Raw genomic sequence first — 24,665 nt, 5'->3', positions numbered from 1 at the left:
TATGTGTATGTATATATATATATATATATATATGTATATATATATATGTATATATATATATGTATATATATATATATATGTATATATATATATATATATATATATATATATATATATATATATATATATATATATATATATATATATATATATATATATATATATATATATATATAATTTATTTTTCCACTCCTGTAGAGTTGGAGATGTTAATGACCTCCGGAGGTCTGGTATCCGGGTGATCGACAATTTTAAGTCTTCACTTTTGCGGTATCTTCCGGATGTCTACTCTTGTAGCCTAGTCGCATTCCTTTTGCGGTGGCAAAATTTCCTTTCCTTCCCGTTTTGGGTTGGATCACCTGTTATGGAAGTGCGGAGCATGTCTTTTTTTTTTCTCCTCATCGTTTCGTTTGCTCCAGCACCTGGAGCGCAGGGGTCCCCCTGCCTTTTCTGCCAGGAGCTGTGAGGCTCCCATTGTTGTTCCTGTTGCAGGGATTTCAGGAGTCCGATCCGGTAGGATTTCTGGAGAGACTCTTCTCAATCTAAGAACTGCCCCTTGTCATACCATGGTCTTTAGGCTTTTGTGTGCTATCCTTCAACCTTATTCAGTTCTAGCCTTTTGGGCTTGAGGGTAGGAGGTCTTTGGTCAGTCACAGGTTTTTGCCTTTCTGGGGTTTTGGAAATGACCTTTCCAAAACCTTTCTCTTCACCGGCCGGTCTAATGAGGATAGCCTTGCAATCCAAGGGTACTGGTTGCCCATTTCTTCAACTGGTAAATTGTTTTTTTTTTTCAAACTCTTGGGTTTGAGACTGTTGCTAGGTATTCTACGTCTCCGACTTTAGATGGTGGAGGGCTCTGTCTTGGGTGCGCTCCTACCATGGGAGGCAGCTGATTGATTCCACAGGAAGTTAGATCTTTTGATCAGTTCTGTTATTCGAGGACTCTGGCTTAGGACCACGTCTCTTGCCTGGAACGGGCATGGACGGTTCTGCTTAATCTTTTTGGGTTTGGTTCCCCCGGGTGTAACTAAGTGCAGAGTTTCTGACTCTCATGTGAGATTACCGTCTTCCTGAGGCTTAAGTTTGAGGTCTTTCTGACGGGTCCCTACTTGTCTTCTGGGACATCTGTGCTTCCTTGTAGACTCCAGTTGTCGGATATTTCTGGTCGGGAGCTTTTGTCGAGATTTTTCGGCGTGTCTTGGTGGGACGAGTCCCACAATGGCTTGGGGTCAGCTTTGCTGCCTGGAGATTGGTCATCGCGAGTTCTTGTTTACAGGTGGCTCTGTGTTTTCTTGGAGAGCTCTTTTTTAACTGCTAGGACAGTTATCCTGTCTCTGCTTGTCTAACCTGTCCGGTTTTTGACTTGGCTATGATGCAATAGGGAACTCGTGGTTTTCTGGAACACCATATGAAGTATGGTGCTGTCAGGTATGAGGGTGGCCTTCTGGTCATCCTAATGACTTTTTTTTCCTGAGTTTGGACTTATTTTTCTGGTCCTTGTCCTCTAGGAAGTTCATCTCCCTGGGCAGTGGCCCTGTGGCAACCTTGGGCTGCTCTAAGTTTGATTTGAGCCTGTGTTGGATGGTCCTTTGGATCTCTTATGGGGTCCTCTATACTCCCCCTCGGGGGTAGATAGAGATTTTTTACTTTTAGGGCTACTTTTTGTGGAAGTTGAAAGCCGCTGGGCTGGCTCCTCGGAGGCCTTTGTGCTCAGCAGACTCTGGGTCTGAGTGGTCTCTAGCATGGCTTTGCAGGTTATGTAACTGATAAGCCGTTACCTGGGCTTCTGGTTTTTCCCTTGTCGTTTTAGAGTTTTTGTAGGGTGTCGGGTAATTTCAGGCTGTAGTGCCTTTCGAGGGGCTGCCTTTTTTGTACCCACCCTTTGCATTGTGTCCTCTAGCTTGGGTATTGTTTTCCCAAAAGTAAGGAATATAGCTGTGGACTCTTCCCGTTTAAGAAGAAAAACATAAATTATGCTTACCTGATAATTTTCTTTTTTTCTGACGGGAAGAGTCCACAGCTCCCGTCTGCGTTTTATCTATGAGGCGGCAGTAAATTTTATAGTTCTTCTGGCACATTTTTTCACCCTGATACTTCTCCTATTGTTCCTTGTTCTCTTGGCTGAATTACTGGGGGAGGTATTTGAAGCCTTTGGCTGGGGTGTCTTTGCCGCCTCCTGGTGGCCAGGTTCGGAATTCCCAAAAGTAATGAATGCAGCTGTGGACTCTTCCCGTCAGAAGAAAATAAAATTATCAGGTAAGCATAATTTTATTTTTTAGTTTCTCTGTCGCAGCAGTAATTTGTGCTCTTCAGTTACAGTCACATGACCGGCTTTACTTCATAATGTTTCTGAGAAAAAAAGTTGTTTTTCTCCATTTCTGGGTGATCCGGTCTTAATTGGTAGCGAGCGGTAAGGCACCTCAGTAATTGAGGTGTGGGGTTGCCTGAGGGGTATATTAGAAGTTTGATGTTTATTAAATGTTTTTTCTTAACTTTTCTCACATAATTTTAGCTGGGAATCAATCCTAATTTGGGATAAAATTTAGTGTATTTTTTTCCTTGTCTTATTTTAATTGAATATTAAAATCTTTTAAAACTTATCTGTACAAGTTTATTTACTGTTTCACAGCATGTCTGATATGGAGCCATGCCTGCTCTCATGAATTCATACTTATGTTTAGATGCACAAATTGCAGCTCCTATGCAATTTTGTTCTTCATGTGTCAAGAAAACCTTGCAAAATAAAGGTAAACTTTTTTAGCTCTTTTTGTCTCTGTATGACGTCCCAAGCCTCAATGGTGTCACATGCAGTGTCCTGCGGTTCCTCAAACTCCTAGTGAAGTTTATTTAAAAGCAGAAAATGCTGCCCAGGTATCTTCAGTGGTATCTGTGGCATTAGCTGCCATTCCCAGATTACAGGGAAAACGCAAGAGGAAATCTAGAATTTCAGAAAGTAAGGTGCCTATCCTCAGTTCTGCTTCCCAAGTTGCCCTTTCTCATAAGTCTGAGGAAGATACATTGGGACTTTCTGAGGGTGAAATCTCAGATTCGTACAGTATAATTCCTCCTCCGGAGACTGAGGTGGTATCCTTCAGATTTAAGCTTGAGCACCTTTGTGTATTGTTAAAGGAGGGTTTAGCTACTTTAGATGACTGGATACCCCTGTCGTCACTCCTAAGAAATCTAGTAAGCTTAATAGTGTCTTTGATGAACCTTCCACTTCTGAGATTTTTCCTGTGCCAGACCGTGCTAGGGAGATTATCTCACAGGAATGGGAGAAATCAGGGTTGTCTCTTTCCCTGTCTCCCATTTTTAAGAAAATGTTCCCTGTCGAGGACTCCATTATTAAAAGACCCTTGGTATACTGTACCCAAACTGGAAGGGGCCATTTCCACTCTGGCTAAGAGAACCACTATTCCTATTGAGGATAGCTGCTCTTTTAAGGATCTGATGGACAAGAAGCTAGAGGCTTATTTGAAAAATATATATGTTCATCAAGGTCTCCAATGGCAACCTACGGTGTGTATTGCCACTGTGACTAGTGCTGCATCTTATTGATTTGACACCTTGTCTGATTCTCTTTAAGTAGAGACTTCCTTGGATGAAATTCAAGATAGGATTAAAGCTCTTAAGTTGGCCAATTCCTTTATTGCATATGCCATTTTACAGGTTGTTAGACTAGGAGCTAAAACTTCTAGTTTCGCTGGCGTTATGGTTGAAATCCTGGTCTGCTGACGTTCCCTATAAAGTCCAGCTTCTGGCGGTTCCTTACAAGGGCAAAACCTTGTTTGGACCCGGTTTGGCAGAAAAGGAAATTTATGCTTACCTGATAAATTGATTTCTTCTACGATACGACAAGTCCACGGATTCATCCTTACTTGTGGGATATTATCCTTCTGCTAACAGGAAGTGGCAAAGAGCACCACAGCAGAGTTTTATATATATAGCTCCTCCCTTCTCTCCACCCCCAGTCATTCGACCGAAGGTATAGGAAGACAAAAGAAAAGCTAAAAGGTACAGAGGTGACTGAAGTTTTGAAAAAAAATATAATCTGTCTGAAAATGACAGGGAGGGCCGTGGACTCGTCGTATCTTAGAAGAAATCAATTTATCAGGTAAGCATAAATTTCCTTTTCTTCTACAAGATACGACGAGTCCACGGATTCATCCTTACTTGTGGGATACAATACCAAAGCAACAGGACACGGATGAACGGGAGGGACAAGACAGATACTTAAACGGAAGGCACCACTGCTTGAAGAACTTTTCTCCCAAAAATAGCCTCAGAAGAAGCAAAAGTATCAAATTTTTTAAAATTTGGAAAAAGTATAAAGGGAGGACCAAGTCGCAGCCTTACAAATCTGTTCAACAGAAGCATCGTTTTTAAAAGCCCATGTGGAAGCCGCAGCTCTAGAACAGTGAGCCGTAACCTTTTCAGGAGGCTGCTGTCCAGGCGGATGATGCTTTCCAGCCAAAAAGAAAGAGAGGTAGCTGTAGCTTTTTAACCCCCTATGTCTTCCAGAATAAACAACGAATAGAGAAGATGTTTGTTACATAACTTGGACGTGGTTCGAGCTTTGAAGTTTTACTTACAAGCGACCAAGGATTTCCGTCAGACGTTCCTTCTTAGAAGAAGGATTAGGTCACAAGGAAGGAACAACAATTTCCTGATTAATATTCTTATTAGAAACAACCTTAGGAAGAAATACAGGTTTAGTACGCAAAACCACCTTATCAGAATGGAATATAAGATAAGGCGAATCACATTGCAACGCAGAAAGCTCAGAAACTCTTCAAGCCGAAGAGATAGCAACTAAAAACAAAACTTTCCAAGATAATAAAATGGGAGACAGAATACCGGACTGGTAGCCAAATGTCAGGTGAGTTTATTCAGCAGATAGTGAATAGCAGCAGCTTCATGATCTAACATGTTTCGCGCATGCGCTTCCTCAGAGAGGAATATCTATAATAGTTATAGATAATAGTTTAATATCTATGGAATGCATGGGTTCAAACGGAACCCCTTGAAGAACATTGAGAACTAAATTTAAACTCCATGGCGGAGCAATAGGTTTAAACACAGGCTTGATTCTGATTAAAGCCTGACAAAAAGACTGAGCGTCTGGGACATCTGCCAGACGCTTGTGTAGTAAAATTGAAAAAGCAGAAATTTGTCCCTTTTAAGGAACTAGCTGATAATCCCTTCTCCAATCCTTGGAGAAAGGACAAAATCCTAGGAATCTTAACCCTACTCGACGAGTAGCCCTTGGATTCGCACCAACAAAGATATTTACGCCATATGGTAAATCTTTCTCGTGACAGGCTTGCGAGCCTGAATCAAAGTATCAATGACAGAGTCAGAGAATCCCCGCTTAGATAAGACTAAGTGTTCAATCTCCAAGCAGTCAGCTGCAGAGAATTTAGATTGGGATGTTGGAACGGACCTTGAATGAGAAGGTCCTGTCTCAATGGTAGTTTCCACGGTGGCAGAGATGACATGTCCACTAGATCTGCATACCAAGTCCTGCGTGGCCACGCAGACGCTATCAGGATTACTGAAGCTCTCTCCTGTTTGATTCTTGCAATCAGACGAGGTAGGAGAGGAAATGGAGGAAACACATAAGCCAGGTTGAACGACCAAGGTACTGCTAGAGCATCTATCAGTACAGCTTGGGGATCCCTTGACCTGGACCCGTAACGAGGAAGTTTGGCATTCTAACGAGATGCCATCAGATCCAATTCCGGCGTGCCCCATTGACAGATCAATTATGCGAACACCTCCGAATGGAGTTCCCACTCCCCCGGATGAAAAGTCTGACGACTCAGAAAATCTGCTTCCCAGTTCTCTACTCCTGGGATATAGATTGCCGATAGATGGCAAGATTGAGCCTCCGCCCATCGGATTATCTTTGAAACCTCTATCATTGCTAGAGAACTCCTTGTTCCCCCTTGATGATTGATATATGCTACAGTCGTGATATTGTCCGGCTGGAATCTTATGAATTTGGCCAAAGCCAACTGAGGCCACGCCTGAAGCGCATTGAATATTGCTCTCTGTTCCAGAATATTGATTGGTAGTAGAGACTCCTCCTGAGTCCAAACACCCTGAGCCTTCAGGGAATTCCAGACTGCACCCGAGCCCAATAGGCTGGCGTCCGTCATCACTATTACCCATGCTGGCCTGCGGAAGCACATTCCCTGGGACAGATGATCCTGTGACAACCACCATAGAAGAGAGTCTCTGGTCTCTTGATCCAGATTTATCTAAGGAGATAAATTTGCATAATCCCCATTCCACTGTCTGAGCATGCACAGCTGCAGTGGTCTGAGATGAAAGCGAGCAAACGGAACAATGTCCATTGCTGCTACCATTAATCCAATGACCTCCATCCAATGACCTCCATACACTGAGCCACTGATGGCCGAGGAATGGACTGAAGTGCTCGGCAAGTATTTAGAATCTTCGACTTTCTGACTTCCGTCAGAAATATTGTCATGTCTATCAGAGTTCCCAAGAATGGAACTCTTGTTAGTGGAACTAGTGAACTCTTTTCTATATTCACTTTCCAACCGTGAGTTCTTAGGAATGCCAACACGATGTCCGTGTGAGATTTGGTCAGATGATAAGTTAATGCCTGGATCAAAATATCGTCAGGATAGGGCGCCACTGCTATGCCCAGCGGCCTGAGAACCGCCAGAAGGGACCCTAGAACCTTTGTGAAGATCCTGGGTGCTGTGGCCAACCCGAAGGGAAGAGCCACGAACTGAAAAGGTTTTTCCAGGAAGACAAACCTTAGGAACTGATGATGATCCTTGTGAATAGGAATATGAAGGTATGCATCCTTCAAGTCCACGGTAGTCATATATTGACCCTCCTGGATCATTGGCAAAATTGTTCGTATAGTCTCCATCTTGAATGAATGAATGAGAAATTTGTTTAGGCATTTGAGATCTAAAATTGGTCTGAAAGTTCCCTCTTTTTGGGAACCACGAACAGATTTGAGTAAAACCCTTGTCCCTGTTCTAGTTTTGGAACTGGGCAAATTACTCCCATGGTATAGAGGTCTTTTACACAGCGTAAGAACGCCTCTCGTTTTGTCTGGCCTACAGACAAACGTGAAAGATGAAATCTCCCTCTTGGGAGAAATTCCTTGAATTCCAGCTGATACCCCTGGGTCACACTTTCCAATGCCCAGGGATCCTGAACATTTCTTGCCCAAGCCTGAGCAAAGAGAGAAAGTCTGCCTCCCTACTAAATCCGGTCCCAGATCGGGGGCTGCCCCTTCATGCTGTCTTGGTAGCAGTAGTGGGCTTCTTGGCTTGTTTGTTTTTATTCCAGGCCTGGTTAGGTCTCCAGACGGACTTGGATTGAGCAAAATTCCCTTCCTGCTTTGTGGCGGAAGAGGAAGCAGAGGGTCCACCTTTAAAGTTTCGAAAGGAACAAAAATTATTTTGTTTACCCCTCATCTTCACAGCCTTATCCTGAGGCAGGGAATGACCTTTACCTCCAGTAATGTTAGAAATGATTTCCTTCAATCCAGGCCCGAATAGGGTCTTACCTTTTAAAAGGAATAGCTAAAAGCTTAGATTTTGATGACACATCAGCAGACCAAGATTTGAGCCATAACGCTCTACGTGCTAAAATGGCAAAACCTGCATTTTTCGCCGCTAATTTAGCCATTTGAAAAGCGGCATCGGTAATGAAAGAATTAACTAGCTTGAGAGCCTTAATTCTATCCAAAATGTCATCTAATGGGGTATCAACCTTGAGACTATTCTAGAGCATCAAACCAAAAAGCTGCTGCAGTAGTAACTGGAACAATGCAAGCTATAGGTTGTAAAAGAAACCCCTGCTGAATAAACAATTTCTTTAGAAGACCCTCTAACTTTTTATCCATAGGATCTTTGAAAGCACAACTGTCCTCAATAGGTATAGTTGTACGCTTAGCTAGGGTAGAAATAGCTCCCTCCACCTTAGGGACCGTTTGCCAAGAATCACGAATGGTGTCAGATATGGGAAACATTTTCTTAAAATTAGGAGGGGGAGAGAACGGAATACCTGGTCTATCCCATTCCTTTGTAACAATGTCCGAAATTCTTTTAGGGACTGGAAAAACTTCCGTGTAAGTAGGCACCTCTAGATATTTGTCCATCTTACACAATTTCTCTGGTGGTATCACAATAGGGTCACAATCATCCAGAGTCGCTAAAACCTCCCGGAGTAACAGGCGGAGGTGTTCAAGCCTAAATTTAAAGGACATCATGTCTGAATCTGTCTGAGGCAACACATTTCCTGATTCTGAAAGTTCTTCCTCAGACAGCAATTCCCCGACCCCCAAATCAGAGCACTGTGAGGACACATCGGAAATGGCCAATAAAGCATCAGATGGTTCAGTATGTACCGTAATACCTGACCTACTGCGTTTACCCTGTAAAACTGTCAGTTTAGATAATACCTCTGTAAGGGTAGTAGACATAACTGCAGCCATATCTTGCAGAGTAAAAGAATGAGACGCACTAGAAGTACTTGGTGTCGCTTGAGTGGGGTTAAAGGTTGTGACACTTGGGGAAAATTGGATGGCATAACCTGATTCTCTTCAGACTGAGAATCATCCTTAGACATAATTTTATCACCTAAAATATGTTCTTTTTAGTGTAATGCCGTTTCAGTACAAGGAGGACACAATGTAAGTGGGGGTTCCACAATGGCTTCTAAACACATAGAGCATTGACTTTCCTCAATGTCAGACATGTTGAACAGGTTGGTAATAACCAAAAAGTTGTGAAAACACTTTATTTATTGGAAATTTTTTTTTGAAAACGCAAGTCCTATATTGTAGTCTGATATTGCACCACAAGTTTGGGACAAATTAACCATCTAAATGAAAAAACGTCACACCAAAAACGTTATGAAAATAAACTTAGACAACCCCCTGCACCTCGCCACAAACGTCTCACTATGACTCCGGTAGACCATCTCTGTTTGGGCCCAACCGAAGCTGAAGTTTGCTGCCTTCTTGTCAAAATCAACTGTGCATCTGAGGCGCGAAAATTAGGCCCCGCCCATCATATGCGATGTACTCTCAGCCTAAAAAAACGCAAGTAAGTGGTGCTGAACTAGCCATGTGGATAAACATCCTAATTCTATGATATAGCCATATGAACCCCCAGCACAAATACCAGTGATATTAACCGTTTGGTCATAAAAACCGTTATGCTGCCCCAGTGTCTAAACCATGCTGCCATAATTTTTGCTTGCTGCATTTAGCCCATAACCATTAAATACACAGGTCTCCAGTAATACCCCTTCTTATGTCTATAGGTTTACTGCTTACACCTTCCCTCTTGGGAGCTATGTCAGCCTGTTCTGAAATATCAGTCTCTTCAGATGTAAATGACTGAACATACCTCAATGCTTGTAGCATGAAACGTTCCCCACAATGAAGCTTCTCTAGTACTCCTCAGCCATTCTGTGGGAACTCATATGGATCTTAGTGACATCTGCTAAGATCATGAACCGACAGGCAGAAATCTTCTTCTGTATGCTGCCTGAGGAAAAATAGTACTCACCGGTACCATTTAAAATAAAAAATTCTTAGTTTTTAGTTTCTTCAATCATCATTTTAACACCTTTCACTTTACCTTTTCCTATTACTAGTATAGGCAAAGAGAATGACTGGGGGTGGAGAGAAGGGAGGAGCTATATATACAGCTCTGCTGTGCTGCTCTTTGCCACTTCCTGTTAGCAGGAGGATAATATCCCACAAGTAAGGATGAATCCGTGGACTCGTATCTTGTAGAAGAAATTATCTCTATTACGGGTGGAAAGGGGGCTTTTCTACCAAAAGATAAGAATAGGCCTAAAGGACGTCAGAGTAATTTTCGTTCCTTAACTTCAGAGGAAAGCCTTCCCCTTCTTCCAAGCAGGAACAATCCAAGTCGTCTTGGAAACCCAATCAGTCTTGGAACAAGGGGAAACAGAGAAACCCGCAGCTGATTCCAAATCGGCATGAAGGGTTTTCCCCCGATCCGGGGTCAGGTGGGGGGCAGACTTTCTCAGTTCTCTCAAGCCTGAGATGTCCCAGATCCCTGGACTGTGGGCATAGTATCCCAGGGTTACAAATTGGAATTCAAGACTTTTCCTCCCAGAGGCAGATTCCATCTCTCAAGATTATCTGCAGACCAGGTAAAGAGAGAGGCGTTCTTGAAATGTATACAACATCTTTCCTCCCTGGGATTGTTAGTTCCAATTCAGGAAAAGGGTCTTGGGTTCTACTCCAACCTATTTGTAGTTCCCAAAAAAGAGGTAACTTTCAGTCCCATTCTATACTTGAACTTTCTAAACAAGTTTCTTAAAGTTCCATCCTTCAAGATGGAGACTTTACGCTCCATTCTTCCTCTAGTACAAGAGGGTCAGTTCATGACAACCATAAACCTAAAGGATGCATATCTTCATGTTCCTATTCACAGGGACCATCACAGATTCCTGAAATTTGCCTTTCTGGACAAACATTTCCAGTTCGTGGCCCATCCATTTGGTCTAGCCATGGCTACCAGTATTTTTTCAAAGGTTCTGGGGGCTCTTTTGGTAGTGATCAGTTCTCGTGGAATTGCTGTGCCACCCTACCTGGACAACATATTGGTTCAGATGCCATCTTTTCAACAAGCAAAATCTCAGACAGTGATGTTGTCTTTACTTCGTTCCCACAGATGGAATGTGAATCTGGAAAAAGCTCCCTTTCCCCTGAGTAGTGTTCTTAGGGACCATAATAGACTCTCTATTGATGATTATTCTGACCGAGGTCAGGAAAAACAAAATCATTTCCTCTTTCCTCTCTCTTCAGGCTACTGCTCATCCTTCAGTGGCTCAATGTATGGAGGTAATTGGTCTGATGGAGGCTTCCATGGACATCATTCCTTTTGCTCAATTCCATTTGAGAGTTCTCCAGTTGTGCATGCTCAGACAGTGAAATGGCGCTTATGCAGATCTATCTCAGAGAATAGTTAGATCAGTTGTCAAGGGATTCTCTCCCGTGGTGGATTTCTCAGGCATCCACTGTCTCAGGACACATGCTTTTGGAGACCTTCCTGGGTGATTGTGACCACGGATGCCAGCCTGCTGGGCTGGGGAGCAGTCTGGAACTCGTTAAAAGCTCAGGGCCTTTGGACTTGGAAGGAGTCTGCTCTTACTATCAACATCTTGGAGTTGAGGACAATTTACAATGCTCTTTTGGCTTGGCCTCTGTTGTCCTCAGCCCAGTTTAGCATGTTCCAGTCAGACAACATAATCTCTGTGGCTTACATCAATCACCAGATAGGAACCCGGAGTTCCTTAGTCATGAAGGAGGTTTCTCGGATTCTTCAGTCCCACAATTGCTGTCTATCTGCCATCCACATTCCAAGAGTAAACAACTGGGAAGCAGATTTTCTGAGCAGACAGACTTTTCATCCCGGGAGTGAGAACTCCATCCCGGAGGTGTTTTCCAGCTTAGACCTCAAATAGGGGGTGCCAGAGTTAGATCTGAGCTTCCTAGGTACGGTTCAAGGTCAAGAGATCCACAGGCCGTTCTGATAGATGTTCTGGCGGTTTCTAGGGTTTTCAGGTTGGCATACCTGTTTCCTCCGTTTGCTCTCCTTCCACTAGTCATTGCTCGTATCAAGCAGTAGAGGGCGTTGGTGATTCTAATAGCCCCTGCGTGGCCTCAGCCTAGGATCTGGTTTGCAGACCTAGTGAAGATGTCATCTCTCTCACCTTGGAGACTACCTCTGATGAAGGACCTCCTGATTCAGGGTCCCTTCATTCATCCAAATCTCATTTATCTGAAGCTGACTGCTTGGAGATTGAACGCTTAATTCTGTCTAAGCGTGGTTTTTCATTGAAACCATGATTCAGGCTTGCAAGCCTGATAATAGAAAGATTTACCATAAGTTATGGCATAAATATCTTTATTGGTGTGAATCCAAAGACTACTCTTGGAGTAGAATTTGAGTTTTATCCTTCAGGAATGCCTGGAGAAGGGATTGTCAGTACCCTGAAGGGGCCAGATTTCTGCTTTATAAGTTTTACTACATAAATGTTTGGCAGATGTGCAATCTTTTTGTCAGGCCTTGATCAAAATCAGGCCTGTCTTTGTCTGTTGCTCTTCCTTGGAGCCTTAACCTTGTTCTTAAAGTTTTACAGTTGACTTCGTTTGAGCCATTGCATTCCATAGACCATTTCTTCTGCTCGAAGAGTCTCGGAACTCTCAGCTCTGCAGTGTGATTCCCCTTATTTTATTTTTCATGCCGATAAGGCGGTTCTTTGTATTAAGTTAGGTTTCCTTTCTAAGGTTGTTTCTGATAGAAATATCAATCAGGAAATTGTTGTTCCCTCTCTGTGTCCTAATCCTCCTCCTTTCAAAGAACATTTGTTACACAATTTGGATGTTGTACGTGTTCTTATATTCTACTTACAGGCGACTAGGGATTTTCCCTAGTACTCTGCCCTCTTTATCTGTTTCTCTGCGAAACATAAAGGTCAGAAAGCTGCTACTACTTTCTATTTGGTTATGAAGTGTAATTTGTTTGGCTTATGAGACTGCTGGACCGCAGCCTCCTGAGAGAATTACGGCTCATTCCACAAGAGCTGTTTCCTCTTCTTGGGCTTTCAAAAATGAAGCTTCTGTGGAACAAATTTGCATAGCTGCAACTTGGTCTTTTCTACATACTTTTTCCAAATTTTATACTTTTGCCTCGGCTGAGGTTCTTTGGGGAGAAATGTTCTTCAAGCAGTGGTGCCTTCTGTTTTGGACTGCCTGTTTTGTGTCTCCCTATTTAGCCATGTCCTCTAGCTTGGGTATTGGTTCCCAACAGTAATTACTCAAGCCATGGACTCGCCATATCTTAGGAAAGAGAAGCAAAATTTATGCTTACCTGATCAATTTTTTTTTATTTCCGGATATGGTGAGTCCACTGCCCCACCCATTATTTTAAAACAGTTGTTCTTTTGACTATAACCTCAGGCACCTCTACACCTTGTGTTACTCATTTTTCTTTGTTTTCCTTTGATCGAATGACTGGGGGTTGTGGGTAAGGGTGTGATACTTGGCAGTTTAACTGTGGTGCTCTTTGCCTCCTCCTGCTGGCCAGGAGTGATATTACCAACCGTAATTACCCAATCCGTGGACTCACCATATCCGGAAATAAACAAATTTATCAGGTAAGCATACCTTTTTTGTTTTTTAATCCACTTTTTATAACCTTTTTAAAAGGACATTTGTTAGTATGCAACTTTATGCGTGCAATTTAGAAAACAAAACATAAAAATCCCCTTTTTTCTTTCATAAGATATAGAGTCCACAACGTCATCAATTACTAGTGGGAATATCACTCCTGGCCAGCAGGAGGAGGCAAAGAGCACCACAGCAAAGCTGTTAAGTGTCACTCCCCTATCCATAATCCCCAGTCATTCTCTTTGCCTTCGTCAATGGAGGAGGCAAAGTTTTGGTGTTTGAAGAAAATTCTGAAGAAAATTGGATTTCTTTTCGCTACAAGCAAGATTTTTGGGTATAGCTTTAGTGCACATCAATATCTGCAGTAGATCTCTGCAGTAGAGTGGTGTTGGCTTTAAAGCAGTTGCGAGTTGGGCCTTGCTTCGTTTTCCTAACACATTTCTGCCCTAGTATAGAAAGCCAGAGTAGGTTTACTCTTTCATTTTTTTTTTCTACAGGTCCCTGTAAGGAGTATGTGTCCTTCCACACCTTGTAAGCTGCCCTCCTGCCAGATGGCTAGACTGCAGGTAAGTGCCTTTTGTCTTCTAGGTATGAAGACTTCACTTCTGATGACAGTTAGCCATATAGTGGGGGACATGACACTCCTATTATAGTTAACTTTGCACATTATTTGGGACTTGTAAATCCTTGATGTGCAGACACTTGGCATGTGAAGGGCCCACAGTACTTTCAGGGCTCACAGTATATCAGGGCTGTGTGTGTCGCATATCAACAGTTTTTTTTGGCTATTGTTATTTTATGTAGTCCTTTTTGGTAAAGACTTCAATTTTAAGTGCTCTCTTTGCGGATGTCTGTTGCGCCGCTTTTACGGGCAGTTGGGCTGACTAGGAAGACCGCTGGTGTTAGTATAATTTTCCCGGCTGTGTAACCTGCGCTTTAGACATGCTACGCAGTTCCTGTTCAGAGCCGGGTTTGACGGTCACGTGACACCCCTACTCGATGCGGAGAGGAGCGGCGCCATTTCTTCCCGGCTTGGTGCGGCAAGCTTGTCTCCGTATTTCTTTTTAAATATACGGTGAGTCCACGGATCATCGACTGTTGGGAATATCACTCCTGGCCAGCAGGAGGAGGCAAAGAGCACCACAGCAAAGCTGTTAAATATCACTTCCCTAACCACAACTCCCAGTCATTCTCTTTGCCTCTAGTGCAAGTAGGAGGTGAAGTAATTAGGTGTCCTGATTTAAAATTCTTCTATCAAGATGTTTTTATTTTGAAGACGGGGCAGGATTGCCTTGATCTTCCATAACACTTTGGGTATAGCTGTATTCCACGTTAGTCTCTTCAGCAGGGCTCTGGTAGCTTTAAAGCAGTTAGGAACTTGTAAAGTGTGCTTTGCTGCGTTTTCCTAACCTGTTTCTGCCCTGGTTTAGAAAGCCTGAGTAAGCTTACTCTATCTTTTTACACAGGTCTCTGTGAGAAGCAGCATCCTTTCATACTTTGAGTAGTCTGACTGCCAAACGGCTAGAATGCAGGTAAGTGCCTTTTGTTCTTCTGGGGCTAGAAGGCTGGCACTGAAGGGGTTAAGACCCTCTGCTTTTAAATGGGACATATCCTTATGGATGCTGGTGGCAGTGGGCAGGCACGTATGCATGAGATTGGAGACTTAGGGTTAACATTCTTTATAACAAGGAAGAAGTTAGCTTTCTATGGGGCTCAGATATAACTTTGATTATTATGTTCAGGATCTGTAATTTGGCAGCTCCTTTTATTCTGAATTAACTTTGTCAGAGGACTTTAGAAAAGCGCAAATTGCGCCATTTCTAGAGGGTTGCGTTGAAGTGCTCTGATTTATATAGTCTGAGCACACAGTATTTTTACTCTTGAATTCTCCTGCTCCGCTTTTAGAAACGTTTTAGCTTGGCTGGGAGTGGAAGCTGCACGACTTAACAGAGAGAGTTAGTCGACAGAGAGATTTAGGGGTCTGTATGAAGCTTCCTTTTCGTGCCGAATTGTGGCCACTCCTTAATATCGGAGCGTCGCCATTATTTTTCTTAGAGTGACTTAAGCGGCATTGAGTAACTTAACTCCGCCTATATATAAAGAATCTAGAATATAAGAATTTCTTTTTAGAAATCAAGTTATTCTTTCTGGAATTTACCTTTTAAGAAGTAGGTTTGACTGTTTAAAATGGCAATGTTTTTTGTACCATATTGTCAGTTAAACTATTGATTGTACAACTTTATCTGAGCCTTAGGTCTCCCAAAGGGATGCTGTTTTCGGCAATGCCACAGCTCTCTCCCTTTGTCCCATGCCTTTTTGGCGTTGCATGCAGTGCTCTGTGGTTCCTCTAAATCTCCAGGAGGAGTACGTTTAATTACAGATTTGCAGCTGCAATATCTGTGGCTTTGCCAGTTGGTCTGTGTTTCCCTTTCCTCAAGGAAAGTGCAAGAGGACATTTTATAATTTCAGAGTTTGAGGGTTTCTGTTTCACTTTTGGCTACACAGTGGTCCCTCTCCGGGGCTGGCGAGGATTCGGTAGTTCTGAGGGTAAAATCTCAGACCTGGACAGTATATTCCTTTTATCTGAGGTTGAAGTTGTACACTTCAGATTTAGCTTGAACACCTTCATGATGTTAAAGGAGGTTTTAGCTACCTTGATGTGACTTTGACACGTTTTGTCATTATTCTTAAAGGATCTATAAAATTTTATGATTCTGAGATTCCCCTGTGGGGTGTTTTTTCAGTTTCAGACCATGCTAGAAGAAATAAGAGTTGTCAAGGTTTCCTTGTTCTATTTTTCCGGTCTTGAAAAGATGTCTCCGTTAAATTTCAGTCCACACGGTGCCTTAAGTAGTAGGATATCTACTTTGGCTTAGAACTTCGATTCCTAAAGAGTATAGCTGTACTTTTCAGGATCTATGGAGAGCTTAGTGGTTAGCACCAAAGTCTTTCTTTGCTTCAGGGGCAGCGTCTTATTGGCACGATGCCTTGTCTGATCCATTTTGAGAAGAAAAAGCACTTAAGCTAGGGGGGCTATGATACCTAGCTTCTGTGTCCACTGAGAAATCAGGCTGAGAACCAGGAATTCAAGGTTCAGTTACAGGCACGGCTGTGCCAGCAATTCCCTACAAATGATCCTTTGGACAGTGGAGTTTTCCTCTGTGTCAAAGTTCTGCTGTCTATGTACTGGGATAAAGTCTGGTTTGGCCCTGGTCTACCAGGGAACGGTCTGGTTTTTCTAGTATTTTTACTACGGCTTTCTAAAGGGTATCAAGAGGCCCCAGATAGGCAGAGGACATAGTTCTTCAGGTTTGCTACTTAGTAGTCATTTCTTTCTGTCCTGAAGCAGTTCCTCCTTTCCAATTTTTATCTGCAGGCCAGATAAGACATTTTGTAAGCCAGCTAGGCAGACAGCTCAGCATGCTAAGGCACTGTGGCTGAGCTCTGTAGCAATTCAAGGGTTGCAGCTTTGATCCTCGATAAGTTCCTTTCATCCTTCCGAGGTCGATAAAATGAGCAGTGCCTTGAGACCCTTATGGGTGATTAGCCGTGCTTTTCAAGTACCACATACATACATACATACATACATACTGTTTGGGAAATGTATGATCATTTTTTTTTTTTTTTAAAGATGGGTCTGAATTTTATTCATTCCTGATTTTGATTCCGATAAGGAAGGAATTCGCAATTGTTGCGCTTCCACTTGGATTCGCCACAGCTCAAGAATTCTCTAAGGGCCTGGGAGCTCTAATGGCAGTATTTGGTCCCAGGGTATTTCAGTGACACCCTATCTGGTCATCTTTAGGTTCCAGGCGTTATCTTTGGAACTAACTGAATCTTTAGTAGATCTTGGCATCTTTTCTTCGTCCCCACGGTGGTAAGGTCAATTCGAAGAAGAGTTGTCTGGTTTCATCTACAAGAGTGATTTTCTTAGGATCCGCCTTAGACTTCCTATTAATGAGATATATCTGACGAAGGTCAGAAGAGCCAAGGTTCTTTCAGATGGCCTGTCCTTACGGTCTGCGGTGCAAACATCAGTGTTCCAATGTATGGAATTGGTTTGGTGGGGATTCCATGGTCATATTTTCCTTTTGCTCAGTTCCATTGGTGGCCTCTGTGGCTATACTGACTCACCCAATGGAATGGGGGGTTTCACTATCCTTTCACAGAGTATCATTTTTGGAAGGACTACTCTCCCCATAAACATTTTGGATTGAGAAAGACCTCCTTCATTGAGGGTTGGGTTTCAACTGCTTTATAGCCTGTTTTTTTTTAGGTTTCAGTTAAGAACGATGTAACTTCAGTGAATTACATCAACCTACCGGGGGACGGACTCGGAGTTCCTTAATCATGTAGGAGGTGACGTATATCTTTCGTTGGGCGGAGATCCTCAATTTCTGTTGATCTGTCTTCCTCCTTTAAAGGAGTGGACTATTGGGTTGTGGTTGTCTGAACTGTCAAACTTTCATTCCAGAGAGTAGGTTCTCCATCCGAAGATTTCTAGATAACAATCAAGTGGTTGGATCTGATGGCGTCTAAGACCAGACAGAATTTCATCTCGGGGAGTGGGAACTCCATCCTGAGGTGTTTTCCTATCTGACGTTCAATTGGGGACAGCCGGAGCTGAATCTCATGGTTTCTCAGCAGAATGCCAAGCTCCTGAGGAAAAGGGATGCTTAGGTCGTCCTGATAGATACTCTGGAGGTCCCTTGGAATTTCTGTTTAGCACACCTGTTTCCTCTGTTTGGTCTCCTTCCAGGAGTCATTGCTTGGATCATGAAGGAGCAGGCGTCTGTGATTCTCATGCACCGGCGTGGCCTCGCAGGATCTTGTATGCAGACCTAGTGGAAATGTCCTCTTTTCCACTTGGAAGACAACTTCTGAGGAGGGACCTTCTACTTCAGGGTCTTTTTCCTTCATCCAAATCTCGTTGCTCTGAAGCTGACTGCTTGGAGATTGAACACTTAATTTTATCTAAGCGTGGGGTTTTAGAGTCTGTCATTGTGAACCTGATACAGGCTCGTTTGCCGGTGTTTAAAGGATTTCTATAAGTTGTGGCATATATATCTGTATTGGTTTGAATCCAGGAGGTTCTGGAGAAGGGTTTGTCAGCTAGTCCTTTGAAAGGTCAGATTATTATCTATTTTGTTGCATTAGTGTTAAGTGGCTGCACCAGATGTGCAATATTGTTGTCAGGCCTTGGTCTGGATCAGGCCTCTGTTTAGACCTTTTACTCCTCCCTGGAGTCTTACTTTTGTTCTTAAGGTTTTGTTTCTTATTTCTTCCTCTAGAAGAGTTTCGGAACTCTCGACTCTGCAGTATGATTCTCCTTATCTTATTTTTTATTCTGATAACGGGTCCTGCGTACCAGGTAGTTTTTCCTCCTATGGTTTTTTCAAACAGGATATTAATCAGGAGATCGTTGTCCCTTGTGTCCTAATCCTTCTTCTCATGAGGAGAGTTGTTGCACAGCCTTGATTTTGTGCGTGCACTGAATTTCTATCCACAGGCGACTACAGATTTTCGTCAGTTTTCTGCTTGCTTTGTTGTTTCTATAGAGTGCAAGGGTCAGAAAGCTATGGCTTCTTCTTTTTGGCTGTAGAGTATGTTTTGTTTGGCCTATGAGACAGCTGGACAGCAACCTTCTTGAGAGAATCGCAGCTCATTTTACGAGGGCTGTTTCTTCTTCCTGGGTCTTCAAAAATGAGGCTACTGTGGCTCAGATTTGCTGGACTGCAGCTTGGTCCTCCTTGCATCCTTTTTTCCAGATTCTATAAGTTTGATGTTTTTGCCGAGGCTGAGACTTCTTAGAGGAGAAAGGTTCTTCAAGCAGTGGTGCCTTCTGTTTAGGTTACCTGTCGTGTCCCTCCCTTATCATCTGTGTCCTCTAGCTTGGGTATTGATTCCCAATAGTAATTGATGATCCGTGGACTCCCTGTGTCATTAGAAAGAAAACCAAAATATGCTTACCTGATATATATCTATTTCTTGACATGGTAAATCCATGGCCCACCCTGTTTTTCAGACAGTTTCTTTGTTATCTAAACCTCAGGCACCTCTGCACCTTATGTTATTTCCTTTCTCTCCTTTCCTTGGTCCAATGACTGGGGGTTGTGGGTAGGGAAGTGATACTTAACAGCTTTGCTGTGGTGCTCTTTGCCTCCTGCTAGCCAGGAGTGATATTCCCAACAACAATTACTGATGATCCGTGGACTCACCGTGTCAAGAAATAAATTTATCAGGTAAGCAGCATACATTTTCTTTTCTCTGTCTCTTCACTTTTCTCTGAAGTATGGTAAGGCTCCTCAGAAAACCTGAGGTGCAGACAGGGCCTGTATTAAAGAGTTTTATCTGGTATTGCGCATATAACGTAATATTGTGTTAGTAAGTGCTTAAAGTGACAGTATTTTTTTGGCCAAAAATGTTTTGCTCAAGTTTTGAAGATGGAGTCTGAAGATATTCCTTTCAATAAATGTTTATTATGCTTAGAAGCCCAAATTGTGTTGCCCTTGTAGTTTTATGAAAAGCCAAAATAGTTCAGCACCAGTATCTGGAATGTGCTTGCTGCAGGGTTCACACTCAAAAACCCTCAAAACAATATAAAGTCCAAGAAGCAGCCGCACCATATAAATAATCCTTTATTGGGTTAGTACAAAAGCATAAACATTTTGTGACTCATGTTTAGCTAGAACGCTAAAGTGCAAGGATAAATTATTGCCCTCTGAGCCAGATGTTTCTCAGGATGATGTCATTCAGACAATGCCACAGCTTTCTCCTCAAACGTCCCAAGCCTCTATGGTGTCTCATGCAGTGCCCTGCGGTTCCTCTGTCTACTGGAGTAGTTTATGTGCATGCAGAAATTGCTGCTCAGGTATCTTTGGCGGTTTCTGCGGAACTATCTGCTTTTCCTATGTTAAAGGGGAAACGCAAGAGGAAAATTTAGAGATTCATATTGTAAGGTTTCTGTTCCGTCGTCTGCTACTCAGGTTGCCCTCCCTCATAAGTCTGATACGTCGGTAGCCTCTGAGGGTAAAATCTCAGATTTGGACAGTATAATTCCTTCATTTGATGCTGAAGTAGTATTCTTCAGATTTAAGCTTGAACACCTTTGTGTATTGTTAAGAGGGTTTTGGCTACTTTGGACGACTCCAACCCTCCTGTCGTTGTCAACCCTAAGAAATCTAGTTAACTTAATAAATCGATGTTCCTTCCGCTGTGAAGGCGTTTCCTGTTCCAGACCGTGCAACGGAGACTATTGCACAGGAATTGGAGAAGCCAGGGATACCTTTTTTTTTCCTGTCTTTTTAAAAAAAAAAAAAAGTGTTTCCGGTCGCTGACTCCATTAAAGATTCATGGTGCACGGTGCCTAAAGTAGAAGAGGCCATTTCTACTCTGGCTAAGAGAACTACTATTCCTATAGAGGATAGCTGCTCTTTTAAGGATCCAATGGACAAAAAGCTGGAGGCTTATTTGAAGAAAATATATGTTCATCAAGGTTTTAAATGGCAACCTGCGGCATCTTATTGGTACGACGGCTTGTCTGATTCACTTCAGGTAGAGACTCCTTTTGAAGGAGATCCAAGACAGGATTAAGGCTCTCAAGCTAGCCATTTCCTTTATTTCTGATGCTACCATACAAGTTATTAAACTGGGAGCCAAGATATCTGACTTCGCTGTGCTATCTGGCAGGGCGTTATGGCTGAAATCTTGGTCAGCAGATGTTACTTCTAAGTCAAAGCTTCTGGTGCTTGTTTGGACCTGGTCTTTTCTACCACGACAAGAAGAATAGAACGAAAGGACGTCAAAGTAATTTTCGTTCCTTTCGTAACTTCAAGGGAAAGTCTTCCTCTCCCTCTTGCATACAGGAACAGTCAAAGTCTTCTTGGAAACCCAATCAGTCTTGGAACAAGGGGAAGCAATCTAAGAAACCAGCAGCTGAGTCTAAATCAGCATGAAGGGTTTGCCCCCGATCCCGGATCGGATCAAGTGGGGGCAGAGTTTCTGTTTTATCAAGCATCGATACGAGACGTCCTAGATCTCTGGGCTCTGGACATAGTATCTCAGGGTTACAAAATAGAATTCAAAACTTTTCCTACCAGATACAGGTTCCACCTCTCAAGATTATCTGCAGACCAGATAAAGAGAGGCATTCTTGAATTGCGTTCGGGACCTTTCTTCCCTGGGAGTGATAGTTTCTCAGGGTACCGTCCTTCAAAATGGGAACCATTCGTTCCATTCTCGCCTTCGTCCAAGAGGGTCAGTTCATGACAACCATAGACTTGAAGGAAGCATATCTTCGTGTTCCCATCCACAAGGCTAATCACAAGTTCCTGAGATTTGCATTCCTGGACAGACACTTTCAGTTTGTGGCTCTTCTGTTTGGCCTTGCCACAGCTCCCAGAATTTTTTCAATGGTTCTGGGAGCTCTCTTGCCAGTGATCAGGTCTCAGGGAATTGCTGTGGCGCCCTACCTGGACGACATATTAGTTCAGGCGCCATCTTTTCAACAAGCAAACTCTCATACAAACATCTTGTTGTCTCTTCTATGTTCCCACGGATGGAAAGTGAATCTGAAAAAGAGTTCCAGCTACAAGGGTAGTTTTCTTAGGAACCATAATAGATTCCCGATCTATGAACATTATTCTGACAGATGTCAGAAAATCCAAAATTCTTTCCTTTTGCCTCTCTACAGTCTACTGTTCGGCCATCAGTGGCTCAATGTATGGAGGTAATTGGTCTGATGGTCGCTTCCATGGACATCATTCCCTTTGCTCGATTCCATTTGAGAGCTCTGCAGTTATGCATGCTCAGACAATGGAACAGGAACCATTTGGATCTGTCTCAGGATAGAGCTAGATCAGTTGACGAGAGACTCTCCCGTGGTGGCTTTCTCAGGAGCATCGGTCTCAGAGCACATGCTTCCGGAGACCTTCCTGGGTGATTGTGACCACGGACGCCAGCCTGCTGGGCTGGGGAGCAGTCTGGGACTCGTTACAGCCGCAGGGACTTTGGACTCAGGAGTCTGCTCTCCCCATAAATATCTAGGAGTTGAGAGTGATCTACAATGCTCTGATGGCTTGACCTCAGTTGTCCTTAGCCCAGTTTATCAGGTTCCAGTCGGACAATATCACCTCGGTGGCTTACATCAACCACCAGGGAGGAACTCTGAGTTCATTAGCCATGAAGGAGGTGGCTTAGATGGTTCAGTGGGCGGAAGCTCACAATTGCTGTCTTTCTGCCATCCACATTCCAGGTGTGGACAACTGGGAAGTGGACTTCCTGAGCAGACAGACATTTCATCCTGGGTAGTGGGCACTCCATCTGGAGGTGTTCTCCAGGTTAACCTTCAAATGTGGGATGCCGGAGTGGGATCTCATAGTGTCTCAGCAGAACGCCAAGGTACAGTTAAAGGTCAAGAGATCCGCAGGGCGCCCTGATAGATGCTCTGGGGCTTCCTTGGGATTTCAGTCTAGCATATCTGTTTCCTCAGTTTGCTCTCCTTCCACGAGTCATTGCTCTTATCAAACAGGAGAGAGCATTGGTAATTCTAATATTTCCTGCGTGGCCTTGCAGGATCTGGTATGCAGACCTAGTGAAGATGTCATCTCTTCCACCTTGGAGGTTGCCACTGAAAGAGGACCTTCTAACTCAGGGTCCATTCCTTCATCCAAATCTCGTTTCTCTGAAGCTGACTGCTTGGAGATTAAACTCTTAGTTCTGTCTAAGCGTGGTTTTTCTTAGTCGGTCATTGAGACCATGATTCAGGCTTGCAAGCCTGTTACTAGAAAGATTTACCATAAGGTATGGCGTAAATACCTTTTTATTAGTGCGAATCCAAGGGCTACTTTTGTAGTAGGATCAGGATTCCTAGGATTTCGTCTTTTCTCCAGGAAGGTCTGGAGAAAGGATTGTCAGTCAGTTCTCTGAAGGGTCAGATTTCTGCTTTATCTATTTTGTTACAAACGTCTGGCGGATGTGCCAGATGTTCAATCCTTTTGTCAGGCCCTGGTCAGAATCAGGTGTTTAAACCTGTTGCTCCTCCTTGGAGCCTTAACCTTGTTCTTAAAGTTTTGTAGCATGCTCCGTTTGAGCCATTGCATTCCATAGCTATTAAGTTATCTTGAAAGTTTTTGTTTCTTATTGCTATCTCTTCTGCTTGGAGAGTCTCAGAACTCTCAGATTTGCAGTGTGATTCACCTTACCTTATTTTTCATGCTGATAAGGCGGTTCTTCGTACTAAATTGGGATTTCTCCCTAAAGTGGTTTCAGATAGAAATATTAATCAGGAAATTGTTATTCCTTTATGTCCTAATCCTCCTTCTCATAAGGAACGTTTGTTGCACAACTTGGATGTTGTGCGTGCTCTTGAATTCTATCTACAGGCGACTAAGGATTTTCACCAGTCCTCTGCCCTGTTTGTCTGGAAAGCGTAAAGGTCAGAAAGCTACTGCCACTTCTTTCTCTCTGGCTGAGAAGTATAATTCGTTTAGCTTATGAGACTGCTGGTCAGCAGCCTCCTGATGGAATTATGGCTCATTCCACAAGGGCTGTCTCCTCTTCTTGGGCTTTTAAAAATTAAGCTTCTGTGGAACAGATTTGTAAGGCTGCAACTTGGTCCCCTCTGCATAACTTTTCCAAATTTGATACTTTTGTCTCGGCTGAGGCCTCTTTTGGGAGAAAGGATCTTCAAGAGGTGGTGCCCTCTGTTTAGGTCTGCCTGTCTTGTTCTCCCTTCCTAGTCATCTTTGTCCTCTAGCTTGGGAATTGGTTCCCACTAGTAATTGATGACGTTGTGGACTCTCCATATCTTAGGTAAGAAAACAAAATGTATGCTTACCTGAAAAATTTATTTGCGGATATCAAGAGTCCACAAACCCAACCTTAAATTTTAAGTTATTTTTTTACTAAACCTCAGGCACTTCTACACCTTTGTTATTCCTTTTTTCCATTTTCCTTTCGGTCGAATGACTAGGGATTATGGGTAGGGGAGTGACACTTAACAGCTTTGCTGTGGTTCTCTTTGCCGCCTCCTGCTGGTCAGGAGTGATATTCCCACTAGTAATTGATGACGTGGACTCTCCATATCCGGAAATAAATTGATCAGTTAAGCATAAATTTAGTTTTTACGATTGTCTTAATTTTCTTTGTATCCTTTGTCAAAAAAAAAGCGTTCACAGCTCATATACATGTCTTTGCTTGGCTGACTATCATGTGATACAGTGGGCAGGGAAATGAAACTTGAAATTCATTAGGAAAATACTACTTGTTTGAAATTCAAAGTAAGCATTATTGCATTGTCTTTTATAGCATTTTTACTGTATTTAATGGTCCTTTCTCTTGCAGGTATGACTGTGAGTGCCGTAGCAGCTTTGTTTCTGATGACTTCCTCTATAGTGTCTGTTGTGGGGTCCCTTTACCTTGCATACATCTTGTACTTTGTGTTGAAGGACCTTTG

At 43.0% G+C, this 24,665-nt stretch overlaps 1 protein-coding gene across 1 annotated transcript in view; it reads left to right on the top strand.

Annotated features, from left to right (window-relative positions):
- Nucleotides 1-24,665, top strand: part of VKORC1L1 (vitamin K epoxide reductase complex subunit 1 like 1) — a 66,478-nt gene that overhangs the window by 41,176 nt on the left and 637 nt on the right. The window contains exon 3 of the mRNA XM_053707448.1: nt 24,554-24,665. This exon is cut by the window's right edge and continues 637 nt beyond it. Within this exon, the coding sequence (XP_053563423.1) occupies nt 24,554-24,665 (112 nt within the window). The remainder of the gene's footprint in view (nt 1-24,553) is intronic.

Source organism: Bombina bombina, chromosome 3 (assembly GCF_027579735.1).
Source record: "Bombina bombina isolate aBomBom1 chromosome 3, aBomBom1.pri, whole genome shotgun sequence".
Taxonomy (NCBI): Eukaryota; Metazoa; Chordata; class Amphibia; order Anura; family Bombinatoridae; genus Bombina; species Bombina bombina.
The sequence above is the reverse complement of the archived record's forward strand: the minus strand, read 5'-3'. Positions and strand labels throughout refer to the sequence as shown.